Raw genomic sequence first — 12,478 nt, 5'->3', positions numbered from 1 at the left:
CAACAACTAAGTCCTATTAATTTCTATGTTCGTATTTATTATATATTTGATGTATACATCACGAGACATGTACAACTAGCCATCTACTAGGGGTTGGTTGTATAGTTTCGCCACCATACTTCCCACACACGTGCATACTTAACTGAGTACTAATACTAATTTTCCTTTTTAATGTACCTCCTCATTCTATAACTAACTAATTAGAATTAACATTAGGTACGTATCGTTTTCTCTCTTTTTGCATTCCAACAACGCAAGATGCATTTGCTTTTGTTTTTCTTTTTTCCATTAACTATTTGGAAAACATTAGTTTTGCTTTATGATTCGACCATAAACAACAGTTGTGGACTTGTAGGAATTCATGTCTTTGGAATAAATAATAATTTTCTGTTTCTAATAATAATTTTTTGATTATTTAAAAAAAATAATCAAAGGTGTGCCCTAGAATTTCACTCGTTTAGCTGACCATTATGGGTGGGAGGGGCCCATTATAAGCAAGAAATCACGAGAACCTGACTGTGTTTCCTAAATGGTCCAAAGCGCGTGTTTTAACCAACCGGCCTAAAGCTCGTGCCTGCCGGAACCGGATCAAAACGATGGAATTGAACGTGTCGGCTTGGGTTTTGCTTCACACGTTTGTATCTTTATCTTTTTACTAATTAGTCTTTAAGATTTTAGTGGTCTTTTTTTTATTTTATTAAATATTTCTGAAGCGTTAATTTTGAAATTGTCTTAAATTTCTATGTACTAGTAAATAATGAACCAGTAAAAATGTCAACATTCGTTGAGTTCAACGTAGTTCTTTTACAATTAGAAAAGTTAATTACTTTTTCTACAATAAATATATTTTCCTAAATGGGAAAACCGTCTTTTAGATTGCTATAATTAAATACATGTCTAAAGAATTATAAATTTAATTCTCTTCATACAATCAATATTTAAATTCAAAATAATTATTTACCTCACTTTGTTTTTCCGCTTTAATATTTCTTTGCTTTTTTTGAGTTGATTCACGTTTGTTCGTGACATTATTTCACATGAATTTCGTAGATATATTATATTAATAAAAAATGCAAACCAAAAAATCATGTCACCTGCTAAGTGGTCTATGAGACATTTCTAATCTTTTTTTTCTCCTTTTTCATACATTTTAAAATTTTTAATTTTTTTTTGTTAATCAAAAGCTCAAAGAAATACATATTGATGTGGAGCACTATTAATAACAGCTAGAAATTCATGCAATCTCTTACAAAAATATTATTTTAGTTGTTTGATTATGTTTTTAATTTGGTACATCAGTCAAAAGAGGGTAATCGGTACTTGAGTCTCTCATAGTTAGAAATGAGCATCTCATCTGTTTTCTTGTTATTTATTTATCAACGAGAAACTCTCTAAAATTTTCTTACTAATAGTGATCTAATATAGTTTTACATCTTGGGTTTACTCTGATCTTGTTTTGTTAACCTTTCCAGTTGTAATATATTTTGGAGATTGCCCATCAAAATATACCTTTTTATCATCTGATGGATTAATTTTGCAATAGCTAAAGAGTCCAGCAATGGTTAGGTTACAAGTACGTCACCAACCCAACACAAAACCCCTACAACAAATTAAAGGCCAAAGTAGGCACAGGAAGTAAATACAACATGAAAAGACAGGACAAATCCAAAAATAGTCCGCTTCCTATATTTGATCCAAAAATGATTCATATACCTCAACTAAAAGCAGCCATTCAACTAGACAGAGGGTGAAACCTCCTCGTTCTCAAAAAATTCCTTCAGCCAAAATGGGGGGTCCTGTGCACAAGACTGATTATATCCATCTCTAGTTACACTTTGAACAATGAAAAAAGTCTCTATATAGATTGACGAGCCTATTCATGATTTGCGCATACTAACTCCCAAAGTTGGGCTACGCATTTGGCCTTAAGATCACTTTTGGTAACGTCGTAGCATCATCAATGGCGAGAATGATTCGCTTAAGATGATGGTAGCTTAAACTTTCAACAGACATATCAACCCTTGGAACTTCGCATCTTCTAAACTTCCAATATTGGATAAAACTTTACGACTGTGCATGAGAACCTTACCCCCATCATCTCTCACCACCCAAGCTAATTCCAGTGTTGTACTTTAACCAACCCTTTGGAGGAGCCGACCATAGCCCATCAAAATATACCTTCTACGTAATAATCCGCATGGGTTGCTAAACAAAAAATCTGAGTCGCGTACTTTGGACGTACTCCCACTCCTATTTAAAATTCACGAGCCCGCTTAAACATGTGGCCCACACTAGAATTAACAAGTAAATCACTGGGCTTATATAGAGTAGTTAGGATAATAGATAATTGATCGGGGGCCCTAAACTTGTCCCATATTACATTAGATGAGCCAAAAGCAGAGTTCTTTTGTTTCTTCTTTGACCTTTTTGACGTGGTTGAGAATTAAGAATCTACTTAGTGCGCTCATCACATGCTCGCTTGATTAAAAAAGTAGTTAGATTTGAATAAGACAAAAGATAATTGTGTAGGTGATAATTAGAAAAGTGGTTAATTATGTTAAGCGTCCAAGAGAATGCCTTTCCACGTTGGGCGCACATGCATTCTCTTGTCTTCTTTCTTTATTTTCTACACAGATAATTGATCATCAAATTAGTTACAGCATGACGTAGTTCGACAATAATAGAAATAAAGAACCATCGACTGAGTAAAGGACGATTTCCATAGAACTGATATAACATTCAAGAATTGAAATATGCGATGTGTTCGTACGTATATCTATATTTGCTCGATAAAATTACATACAACGGTTGAGAATTGTTTAATAAATGCCGAGCTCACTTTGTTGCGGCAGTGATGAGTGCGAAAAATGGATTAATAAAGGTTCTTGACCTAAACCCTGATTAATTAGTATTTGTATAAACATATTGTCTATTACCTATGTTCTAGTGTTTTTTCTACATGTGCTAATAGTCCACAGTAAACCATGAGTACGCAGTATCAGTTTTTTTTGTAAAGAACCTAGAACAGAATCGGAGAATAAAATCAAAAGGCGATACAAAATGGAAGAAGAACTAAACAAGATTCAATGTATCAAAAGCTTTTAATTATTTTTTCTTTTGCTAAGAACAAAAGCTTTGAACTATAATATATAGAACTAAACAATAAAAATGAGAGTTGGTCAAAAGGGAGGGAACATAAAATTATAGGACTTGTTTTCTCCAATGAAATTAAGATTAAAAATGAAATTCAAAAGCATAAAAATATTGCTCACATGCAACCCAAATTCCTTTGTTCTCAATAATGCATGTTTATAAACTAGATAAACTATTTTTAGTTTATACCAAAAGAATTTGAATGGAGTATTTTGGTCAGAATATATATTAAGAAATCGAATTTGGGAAGAGACTATATACAGTAATAGCCAAGCGGACAAACATGAATGATTTAAAATAAAACCAACTAGTAGATGACAAGGAAATAGATAGATGCCTTGGGACTATAAAATGGAAGATTTTAAAGAATGTGGCACTATTCATTGAAGTTGTAGCCTATAAAATTGGGAGCACATGCCATTACAATTGTGATTATTGCACATGTGGACAAATGGGAGGAGGGGGGGGGGGGGGGGGGGGGGGGGGGGGGGGGGGGCGTATACTAAAAACGATAGAATACGAATTATACGATCCACCATCACCGTCCCTAACAGTGGTCGGGTAGCCAAACATTAATATGGTCTTTGGTCTTCCTCTGACACAAAACAAGATCGTCTTATAAAGGCTACCACTTGCTTCCTTCCTTACATACTCTTATCAAATATCATATCTCTCTGTAAGACTTCTAATTTTTTATAATTTGTGTTCGTCAACAGTCAATCACAGACTGTGATTAGTTTTACAATATGATAGATATATGCTTAAGTAATGACTTCATGATCCCAATAATTAAGTCGACTATCTTCCATTATGCGGACATCATTGCACCCTTCTTTCCAAATTATTAATCATAAGAAAAAAACAAACTCATTGTTTGTATTATTGTATGATTGATAAGAGATAAATACTTTATGTTTCACACTGTTCCAAAAAAAAAGAAAAATTGTTCCAATTCTTTTTTTACGTTTCATATATGAAACAATCAGGGTTTGCTTCTCTTTTCTCTGGAGATGTATGATTAAAATTGCAGTTCATGCATATTCCATCACCATTTAAGTTGGACCATCACATGCAATAGTATTTGGACTCGTTCTACAAAAGTTATTCTTCGAATTTAATAGTTTATCTACTACGTTATTTGCAAGATCATACATTGGACACGGGACATTGTTATCTAAGGTAACATGCTAATCATGGTTCTGTTATCATTCCTCATCATTTATTTTCAGCTTATTATTATTGATGATTGATGAGTACGTATACGTGTATCGAAATCTACTGCTAGCCGATTATTGTTTTTATCTCTCATTTGTAACAAAATAAAACTCATTTGTATTTTAAGTACGAGTTATAATAGCTAGCAGCTATATGATCAAAGTCAATCTGATCTAAGGATTAGATTTGAGCAGAAAAATTTATGAAAACACACGTGTAGAACCTTTGAAAATGCATGAAACATGCAACCAAGGGGCAAATTATTTGATAATTATATATTTTGATTCACTGATAATTGATATACCATGGGGGAGAATTAACTCAATGCAGTGCCATTTAAAAAAAAAATGATGTTCATATTGGAATAAAGATTAAACAAAACAAAACAAAAAGTTACAGAAAGTGAAAAGGAAGGTACAGCTCTTATATAAAAGGGTTGTGGAAGGGTTCCTTTTCAAGACCAACACACATTCCTTCTCTCTTTTCTCTTCTTCCTTCAACTAGAGAAAATAATATAAACCTAACACTGATTAATTTGTGTATACATAAGGTACTATAGAGAAACATAGGAAAGATGAACACATCAAAGAGCAAGAAGAAGCAAGAAGAGGCTGGTACAAAGTTTCTTGGGGTGAGGAGGAGGCCTTGGGGAAGATACGCAGCTGAGATTAGAGACCCAACAACCAAGGAGCGTCACTGGCTTGGCACTTTTGATACCGCCGAGGAAGCTGCCTTGGCCTACGATAGAGCAGCTCGGTCCATGCGTGGCACTCGCGCCCGAACCAACTTTGTCTACTCAGACATGCCTCCTTCCTCTTCCGTCACTTCCATCATTTCTCCTGACGATCCAACTCCAACTCCTCCTCCGCCTCCTCCTGCTGCTACTCCTTGCTCTGACGATCCTGTTGATTACCTGATGATGTTTAACCAATATTCATCCACAGACTCGCCAATGCTGCAGCCAGCTCAAGTGGAGAGTAGTTACATGTTTGGTGGCTCTCCTTCTTGTTATTCTAATAGCAGCAGCGACCTGCCTCCTCTCCCGAGCGACCTATCAAATTCTTGTTACAGCCAACAACCGTGGAGCGTGGAAGACTACTCATCAGCTAATTATTTCGAGGGTGAGTACGTTCACAGCCCAATGTTCAGCACAATGCCTTCTGTTTCTGACTCTTTGCCTCAAGGTTTCAATCACTTCGGCTCCTATAATTAACCCTTTCTCATATATATTCTATTCTTTTCTCATTTGTACCTTTTTTATATTTCATTATGTTTCTCCGTCCTTGATCTTTGTCTAAGATCAAAGTGACTGTTTGTATTAGTTTTTCAATAATAAAATTTGTCTCCGTTTATATCTTAACAAATGAAAAAAAATATTGTTATGTATTTTCTGTTCTTCACAAACTCACATAAATAATTAGATATGGGCCTTAGAACTCAAAAGACTATTCACTAAGATGCATGATGGGCTATGGCTTCACATAAGTTACTAGTCATGTTCATTTTCTTATGGTATAGTAGATTTATAGGTTGACATACAACTACTACATTTGTGATTTTTGGTGTATAATATTGGTCATGTAATCTGGAATGTTTCATATTTTTATTTGTTCTGGTAACTTACCTTTTGTCGGCCTTCAAAAGATGGTAGTAGGTTTGAATAGTGAACCATGTCTACCTATCTCAAAAAGCTGGTTACCAAACATAGTTTTTTTTAAAGTACATATAAGTGGTTCCCATAAGAGGAAATTAAAGTAGTGAATATGGAGATGAAGTTTTTCTCTTTTTATGCCATTGCAACTGCACTTCTAGTTGTAGCCAACTTTGGGATTATGCATACAAGTGGGCAAGGCGTTTCGTGCTTGAACCAGCTTGCTCCATGCCTCAACTACCTCAATGGAACCAAGGATGTGCCAGAAGTTTGCTGTAACCCTCTAAAATCTGTGATTAGGAACAATCCAGAGTGCTTGTGTCGTATGATAAGTAACCGTGGGAGTTCAAAGGCTGAACAAGCTGGCATCAATGTCAATGATGCTCAAATGTTGCCTGCTCGATGTGGAGAACACGTCAATCCCATTGCCTGCTTGACTCGTACGCAATCTTTTCATACTTATAAAAACTCTTCTTCTTTTTCTTTTAACAGTCTAAAAAATGGTTTTGTCTGAATCTTGTGCAGGATCTCGAGGATCGACAAACGCAGACCAAAGTTCCTCCACTGGCAACTCCTCTTCTCAGTCCTACTGGATGACAACATTAGCTTTTGCAGTGACTCTTTTGTCATTTATTCTTCAAATAAACTGAAGTATCAGTGTCCATCACCCTGTTCATTTTTGTATCCGTTTGAACAAATGCTTATGAGCTATGATTATTGGTCGTTTATTAATGTACCGTTTGACGATTTATTCCACATAAACAGTATAATTCCATTTCTAATAGACTAATACCGTGCTTATGTCATTAAAGCAATCAAGGCTCATTCACCGATATAACCCATTAACTAGTTCACTGCCAAACGACGCCGTTTTATCTTACTCAATTAGTCAGTTTCTCAATCGGGTTAGGACCTGTTTGTTTCTCCATTTGGATGGACCATCTAGATGAAGATAAAAGTTTTGTTTGTTTAGGCACTAAAAGTGCAATTCATTTAAATGGATCATCCAGATGACTTTTGGAAATTTAGGATTAATTTTAAAGTTCATTCAGCTGAACCAATTTGAATGGAGATGGTTCATTCAAAATGGTATAATATCTATTATGCCCCTAATGTAATTTATAAATTACAAACCTAAACATAATATCATTTTTTTCAAAAACTAAAACTAACAAAAGTACAAACATTTTTTCTCGTGCTAAAAACTAATTTTTCACGCCCCTTAATATCTAAATCAGATTTAGACTATTGTGTTACTTCCCCCATTGGGCTTTCTAGTTAAGGAATGGACCACAAAAAAGACTATTTAAATTACTTTTGAATTTATTTCGATTATTTTTATTTCAAACTTTTTGACTAAACGTAAAAAGCTTTAAAGATTAGTTGCGCCTTCGTGCAAGTCACGTCCTCCTCCGCATTGATCAAGTCGTGATGGCTCCTCCTCCGCCTTCAGATCCGGCGAAGATCCAACAAATCCAGCAATTCCTCACCTCCGTTCTCTCCCAACGCGGCCCCTCCGCTCTCCCCTACGCCGAGACCACCAAGTGGCTGATCCGCCAACACCTCCTCACCCTAATCTCCTCCCACTCCTCCCTCGAGCCCAAAACGGCGACGTTCACTCACAACGACGGACGCTCCGCGATCCTCCTCCAAGCGGACGGGACCATCCCGATGCCTTTCCAGGGAGTCAGCTACAACATCCCCGTCGTCATCTGGCTCCTCGAATCGTACCCTCGCGATCCCCCTCGCGTCTACGTGAACCCCACGCGCGACATGATCATCAAGCGTCCTCACTCCAACGTCTCCCCGAGTGGACTCGTCTCGCTCCCTTATCTCCACGCCTGGGTTTACCCTAGCTCCAACCTCCTCGATCTCGCCTCTCAGCTCAGCGCCGCCTTCTCCAGAGATCCGCCGTTGTACTCTCAGCGCCGCCCTCAATCCTCCGGATCTGGATACGCCAGGCCTTCGCCGTCTCCCTCGATCGGATCTGGATACTCACGACCTTCGCCGTCTCCTCCGATCGGATCTGGATACGCGAGGCCTCCTCCTCCGTCTTACCAGCAGCAGCAGCGGACGGATGATGCGGCGGAGGTTTACAAGAGAAACGCGATCAACAAGCTAGTGGAGATGATCCACGTGGATCTCGTCGTGATGAGGAGCGCGAGAGAAGCTGAAGCGGAAGGGCTATTGAGCTTACAAGCTAACCTCAAGAGGAGAGAGGAAGATCTCAACAACGGCTTACAAGAGATGGCGAGGGAGAAAGAGACGTTGGAGCAGGAGTTGCAAGTCATCTCCATGAACACCGACGTTCTTGATTCCTGGGTTAGAGATAACCAAGGCAAATCGAATAGTCTGCTTGCGGATTTGGATGTGGACAGTGCGTTTGTTTGCAAGGAAACAATGTCTAAACAGATGCTGGAGTGCACTGCGTCGGATTTAGCTATTGAGGATGTTGTTTACTCGATGGATAAGTCGTTTAGAGATGGGTTGTTACCGTTTGATCAGTATTTGAGGAGTGTGAGGTTGTTGTCGAGGGAGCAGTTTTTCCACAGGGCCATGGCGGAGAAGGTTAAGGGGATGCAGATGGAAGCTCAGGTTGCTTCTATTGCAGCTAGGTTGCAGTTGTGAAAACTTTTGCTGATTATGATATTTGATTACTGTCTATAGGGATGTATACCACTACATAGTTGATTTGATCATACTTTTTGGGTTACTTACCACTTACCAATCTCTATGTGTCATTGGTTTTGAAATAATGAATTAATTGGTTTGGGAAGTATATGTTTCTTGAGAAAATGTTTGGAGTTGTGTTGAGAAACAAGATTAATATCTGTCTAATGCCACAAAAGCACTTAATATGATGAAAACAGACTCATTAGTCATTACCATGATCCACTCAAAGTCTGAATAACTAACTATCCATCATCATGTCCGAGTTAACAAAACGTAGAGCCATAATGGATCAGCTTATAAGAAATGATGATACCTAGTTCCTTATTCTATATCAGCAAAAGCAAGTATCAACATTTCACCAATCAGCAGCATCTATTTTAACACAGGTCTAGGGTTCTTGATTCATACAGTTCCAGGTTGATAAGAAATTAAGAAGAAAAGAGACCGATATGCTGATGACAGTAAGGTTTTGCAAAATTTAATCAAACAGATACTTTTGAAAAATTTAAGTGGTCAAAGAATAAATTGAAGACACAAATAAATGGCTGTTTCTTCGCCGTCTGTGGGCATCGAACCCACGGCCACGGGATTAAAAGTCACGCGCTCTACCACTGAGCTAAGACGGCTACGTTCATAAGTCATGTTGTTATTAATTTATCCTTATCAACTTAAGTGTGTTACATTGATATTTGCATTGCACCCACCTCGATTTTATTTGATGTTTGCCCACTTTGTTAATTCATAATTGTCTATGGGACAGGTCATCTTCAACCTAACCTGTCCACTGCTCTACAATTTACACGAGTGAATAGCGATTAATGTGATAAGAACTCTTTCTTGAAACAGTTATTGGTGTGAAAATGCAGGTTGTATTCTTTCTTCGAGTTTTGAGAATCCTTTAGACCAGAATCAGATAGAAAAACAGTCTTTTTGTTTGCAGACACCAGTGAAGGACACGGGCCTCTGGTCATTAGGGAGGACTCAGATAACAGCCATATCACCTTTAAATTGTTTTACACTGTGTATGGGAGAGATACATATAGTGCACAAAGAGACATACAGTGAACTAATCGGCATTCTGGTTATTTTATTTTATTCGGATCCTTTGTAAACTACATTATCTCAGATATATTTATAAAAAGAGTTACCAACTTGGATTTTCATTGTATATTAAAGGCATTTTATCAACGAAAGCCCTCACAAATCAAATAAATTGTTCGAGATGATGATCTTGTATATAGATCTTGGCCTCATCAACCAAGATCCCTTGTTAAAGATGTGCCTGCAAATCCGAGAGCAAAATCTAAAACCAAGAGAAACAATATGTTCCGAATTACATTCTTGTCGATGAGTTTTGCAACAGAACTAACTATACTGGCGGTCTGAAGAGAAATTTCTCGATTAGTTATATATTTTTTAAATATAAAATGATTTCTTCAGCTCAAAAATAAAATGTGTAGTATTTCAACGTGATATAACACTATATATACGTGAATACAGAAAAAAAGAAAAAGAAAACTTGGACTTCCTGTCATTCTTAATATTATAACCTTTGAACACACATGAAACAAACATGTTAATATTACCTTTAAGTACGAAAGAAATACATTGTTAATAATACCTGTTAGTATTACCTTCTAAAATAAGAATACTAGATTTTTTTCTTTTAATTTAAATATTTTATTTTAAATAAAACGATATACGTGACAATTAAAAGCTGTTTTCCTTAATGGATATTAATTATTTTGTTTTTAAAGGGAAAGGTAGAATTTATTTTGGGAAATAAATCTTTTAAGTACATTTGTACACTGAATCTCACTTGTCGTGGATACAATACCTTGTATAATCCAATGACGGAGGTACACATGTCGAACAAGATAACACAAAGTGGACGTGATAAATCTTCTTTTTATATGTAGTTAAGATTAAGAAGATGTAAATTAAGCATCGAGCACAAAAGGTTACTAGATAACAAAAAACAAGGAAGAATCAATGGCGGAGGGTGAAGGAAGCTCTAGAGGCCAGCCAAAGAGGGAGCAGATCAGAAAAACTGAAGTCATCAGTTACGAGAAAAGCGTCACGCAACTGTCAAGAGAAGGGAGACAGACGCATTTGGTTGTGGACCGAGCCCGTAAAACGCCATTGAACACACATAGTAGATCTTACTCTACTGTCTTTGATAATACCTCTCCTCAGTACAACTGGCTTCGTGTTGGCTGGCTCGTTGAGGAGCGTCGCATAGTGCTGACCGGCCGACTTTACCGGGTAAATCTCTTTTCTTTTGATCTATATCTTATGGGATGATAGTGATAGTGGTTTATTTGTTATTTTAAAGTGGATCAAAGATTTGGATTGATTTCTAGTATAACAATTTTTTCTTATTGTCACTTTGAAATCTACATAGTAGATTTTAAGCTCTAAAAATTAATACTGTGTTTTTTTGATGGAAAACTTCTAGCATTTGGGTGCCCTAAAACAAGCAAAGATACATGCGTGCATATAGTTTTTGTTACTACCAAACATATATATGACATAGGTGGAGAGAACATTAGATTTAAATATGAACGAGTCGTGTTATTATGTTTTTGTTACTACCAAACTTCATAGATGCATGTGTGCATACAATTTCCTCCTTAAATCAGATTCATCACGCTCTTTATAATGCTTCTCACATGGTTTACTCGATATCTAAAGTTTTTTCATGTCTATTTAAAACGCGTCCTAATTTTCATGTGATTTTGTGTAGTACTATTACGATCCACTGGGACAAGTATACGGTACAAGGTACGAAGTGGAGCAGATGTGCGCATACATTGACAGGAATAAGAACAGAAAGAAGCGCGAGATCATCATCATCGACTAAAATTCTGCTATGTATTGATATCTTTATCATTTAAGCTATTATAAATAAAATAAAAAGGCTCATTTCCGAAGTACCCTGGACAAAAAGGAAATTACCTGTGTTTTTAATATAAGGACTATTTAAGCCTTTTCTGTTGTTGTTTAATCTATGGAACAATCGAGTATCTTTCTTTGTTGTTTCGTTGTTTGCAAAACTTAATTTTATGTCAGAATGCCTTAAACATCTTATTCAAGAGTACTATTATATCAGTTCCATATATATATATAGAGTTTTGATCGGTGTACATGCATAAATAGTTCTAATCCAATTTGTAAAAATATGTTTCTCAATTATTCTTGTTGAAGCGTAAACCAATTTGTAAAGATACACGTACATTACATATTTCCTAAATTTTGTATAAAACAAGTTATTTCTTAATTTTGCTTGTTTCCACATACTAACTTATGATTCCATGCAATATATTTTACACCATAAATTTCATTCTAGTTATTTTAAAATTAATGATCAAGTTGACAAATGATTTAGAGTTCCAAATTAAGATTAGCATAAAAGAGTATTTAGATAATCTTATTTGAATATATATGTAATAAGTATAACATATATATATATATATCTATATATCAATATATGTAATTTATGATACATATAACTGATGATATTTCTCTTTGCAACTTAAAGTGTGAGACGGACTTGTTTGTTAGAGTCGAGAAAAATGCAAATGAAGATGATGACCTCAATATTTGATAAGTTGGCTGATTATTTGGAACGCTAAGCACAATGATACTTTTGAGTGGCAAATCTCGTTCGTTTTTTTTTTGTTTAAATGGTAAAATTTCTACCAAAATAAAAGTTTGAAAGCTAAGCTATCCATCAACTACTTTGCCATAGATTGAATGATGAAAAAACCAAATAAAAGAATTTGT

At 36.0% G+C, this 12,478-nt stretch overlaps 4 protein-coding genes and 1 non-coding gene across 5 annotated transcripts; 4 read left to right on the top strand and 1 right to left on the bottom strand.

Annotated features, from left to right (window-relative positions):
- Positions 1–2,544: 2,544 nt before the first annotated feature.
- On the top strand, positions 2,545–6,794 carry LOC103850905 (ethylene-responsive transcription factor LEP-like). Its single transcript, XM_033283879.1, has one exon. It carries the CDS (start codon positions 4,943–4,945, stop codon positions 5,579–5,581), a length of 639 nt encoding a protein of 212 aa, XP_033139770.1. The 5' UTR covers positions 2,545–4,942; the 3' UTR covers positions 5,582–6,794.
- Positions 5,625–6,809, top strand: LOC103850904 (lipid transfer-like protein VAS). The gene is made up of 2 exons (XM_009127702.3): positions 5,625–6,459; positions 6,545–6,809. Exons 1-2 carry the CDS (start codon positions 6,132–6,134, stop codon positions 6,667–6,669), a joined length of 453 nt encoding a protein of 150 aa, XP_009125950.1. The 5' UTR covers positions 5,625–6,131; the 3' UTR covers positions 6,670–6,809.
- Positions 6,810–7,221: 412 nt separating this feature from the next.
- LOC103850903 (protein ELC-like) lies at positions 7,222–8,795 on the top strand. Its single transcript, XM_009127701.3, has one exon. It carries the CDS (start codon positions 7,451–7,453, stop codon positions 8,645–8,647), a length of 1,197 nt encoding a protein of 398 aa, XP_009125949.1. The 5' UTR covers positions 7,222–7,450; the 3' UTR covers positions 8,648–8,795.
- A 248-nt stretch (positions 8,796–9,043) lies between these two features.
- Positions 9,044–11,782, top strand: LOC103850901. Its single transcript, XM_009127700.2, has 2 exons — positions 9,044–10,957; positions 11,439–11,782. Exons 1-2 carry the CDS (start codon positions 10,685–10,687, stop codon positions 11,553–11,555), a joined length of 390 nt encoding a protein of 129 aa, XP_009125948.1. The 5' UTR covers positions 9,044–10,684; the 3' UTR covers positions 11,556–11,782.
- Positions 9,247–9,318, bottom strand: TRNAK-UUU. The gene has a single exon. It is a non-coding gene; the product is annotated as a tRNA-Lys (tRNA).
- Positions 11,783–12,478: the final 696 nt, after the last annotated feature.

This window comes from Brassica rapa, chromosome A02 (genome assembly GCF_000309985.2).
Source record: "Brassica rapa cultivar Chiifu-401-42 chromosome A02, CAAS_Brap_v3.01, whole genome shotgun sequence".
Classification (NCBI taxonomy): Eukaryota; Viridiplantae; Streptophyta; class Magnoliopsida; order Brassicales; family Brassicaceae; genus Brassica; species Brassica rapa.
The sequence above is the reverse complement of the archived record's forward strand: the minus strand, read 5'-3'. Positions and strand labels throughout refer to the sequence as shown.

Bases quoted from the DNA above. Each gene is read 5' to 3' on its own strand.
- LOC103850905 (XM_033283879.1), top strand. From the start codon at position 4,943: ATGAACACATCAAAGAGCAAGAAGAAGCAAGAAGAGGCTGGTACAAAG.
- LOC103850903 (XM_009127701.3), top strand. From the start codon at position 7,451: ATGGCTCCTCCTCCGCCTTCAGATCCGGCGAAGATCCAACAAATCCAG.
- LOC103850904 (XM_009127702.3), top strand. From the start codon at position 6,132: ATGGAGATGAAGTTTTTCTCTTTTTATGCCATTGCAACTGCACTTCTA. The intron at 6,460-6,544 runs GTACGCAATCTT...AATCTTGTGCAG, and splicing joins TCCCATTGCCTGCTTGACTC to GATCTCGAGGATCGACAAAC.
- LOC103850901 (XM_009127700.2), top strand. From the start codon at position 10,685: ATGGCGGAGGGTGAAGGAAGCTCTAGAGGCCAGCCAAAGAGGGAGCAG. The intron at 10,958-11,438 runs GTAAATCTCTTT...GATTTTGTGTAG, and splicing joins TGACCGGCCGACTTTACCGG to TACTATTACGATCCACTGGG.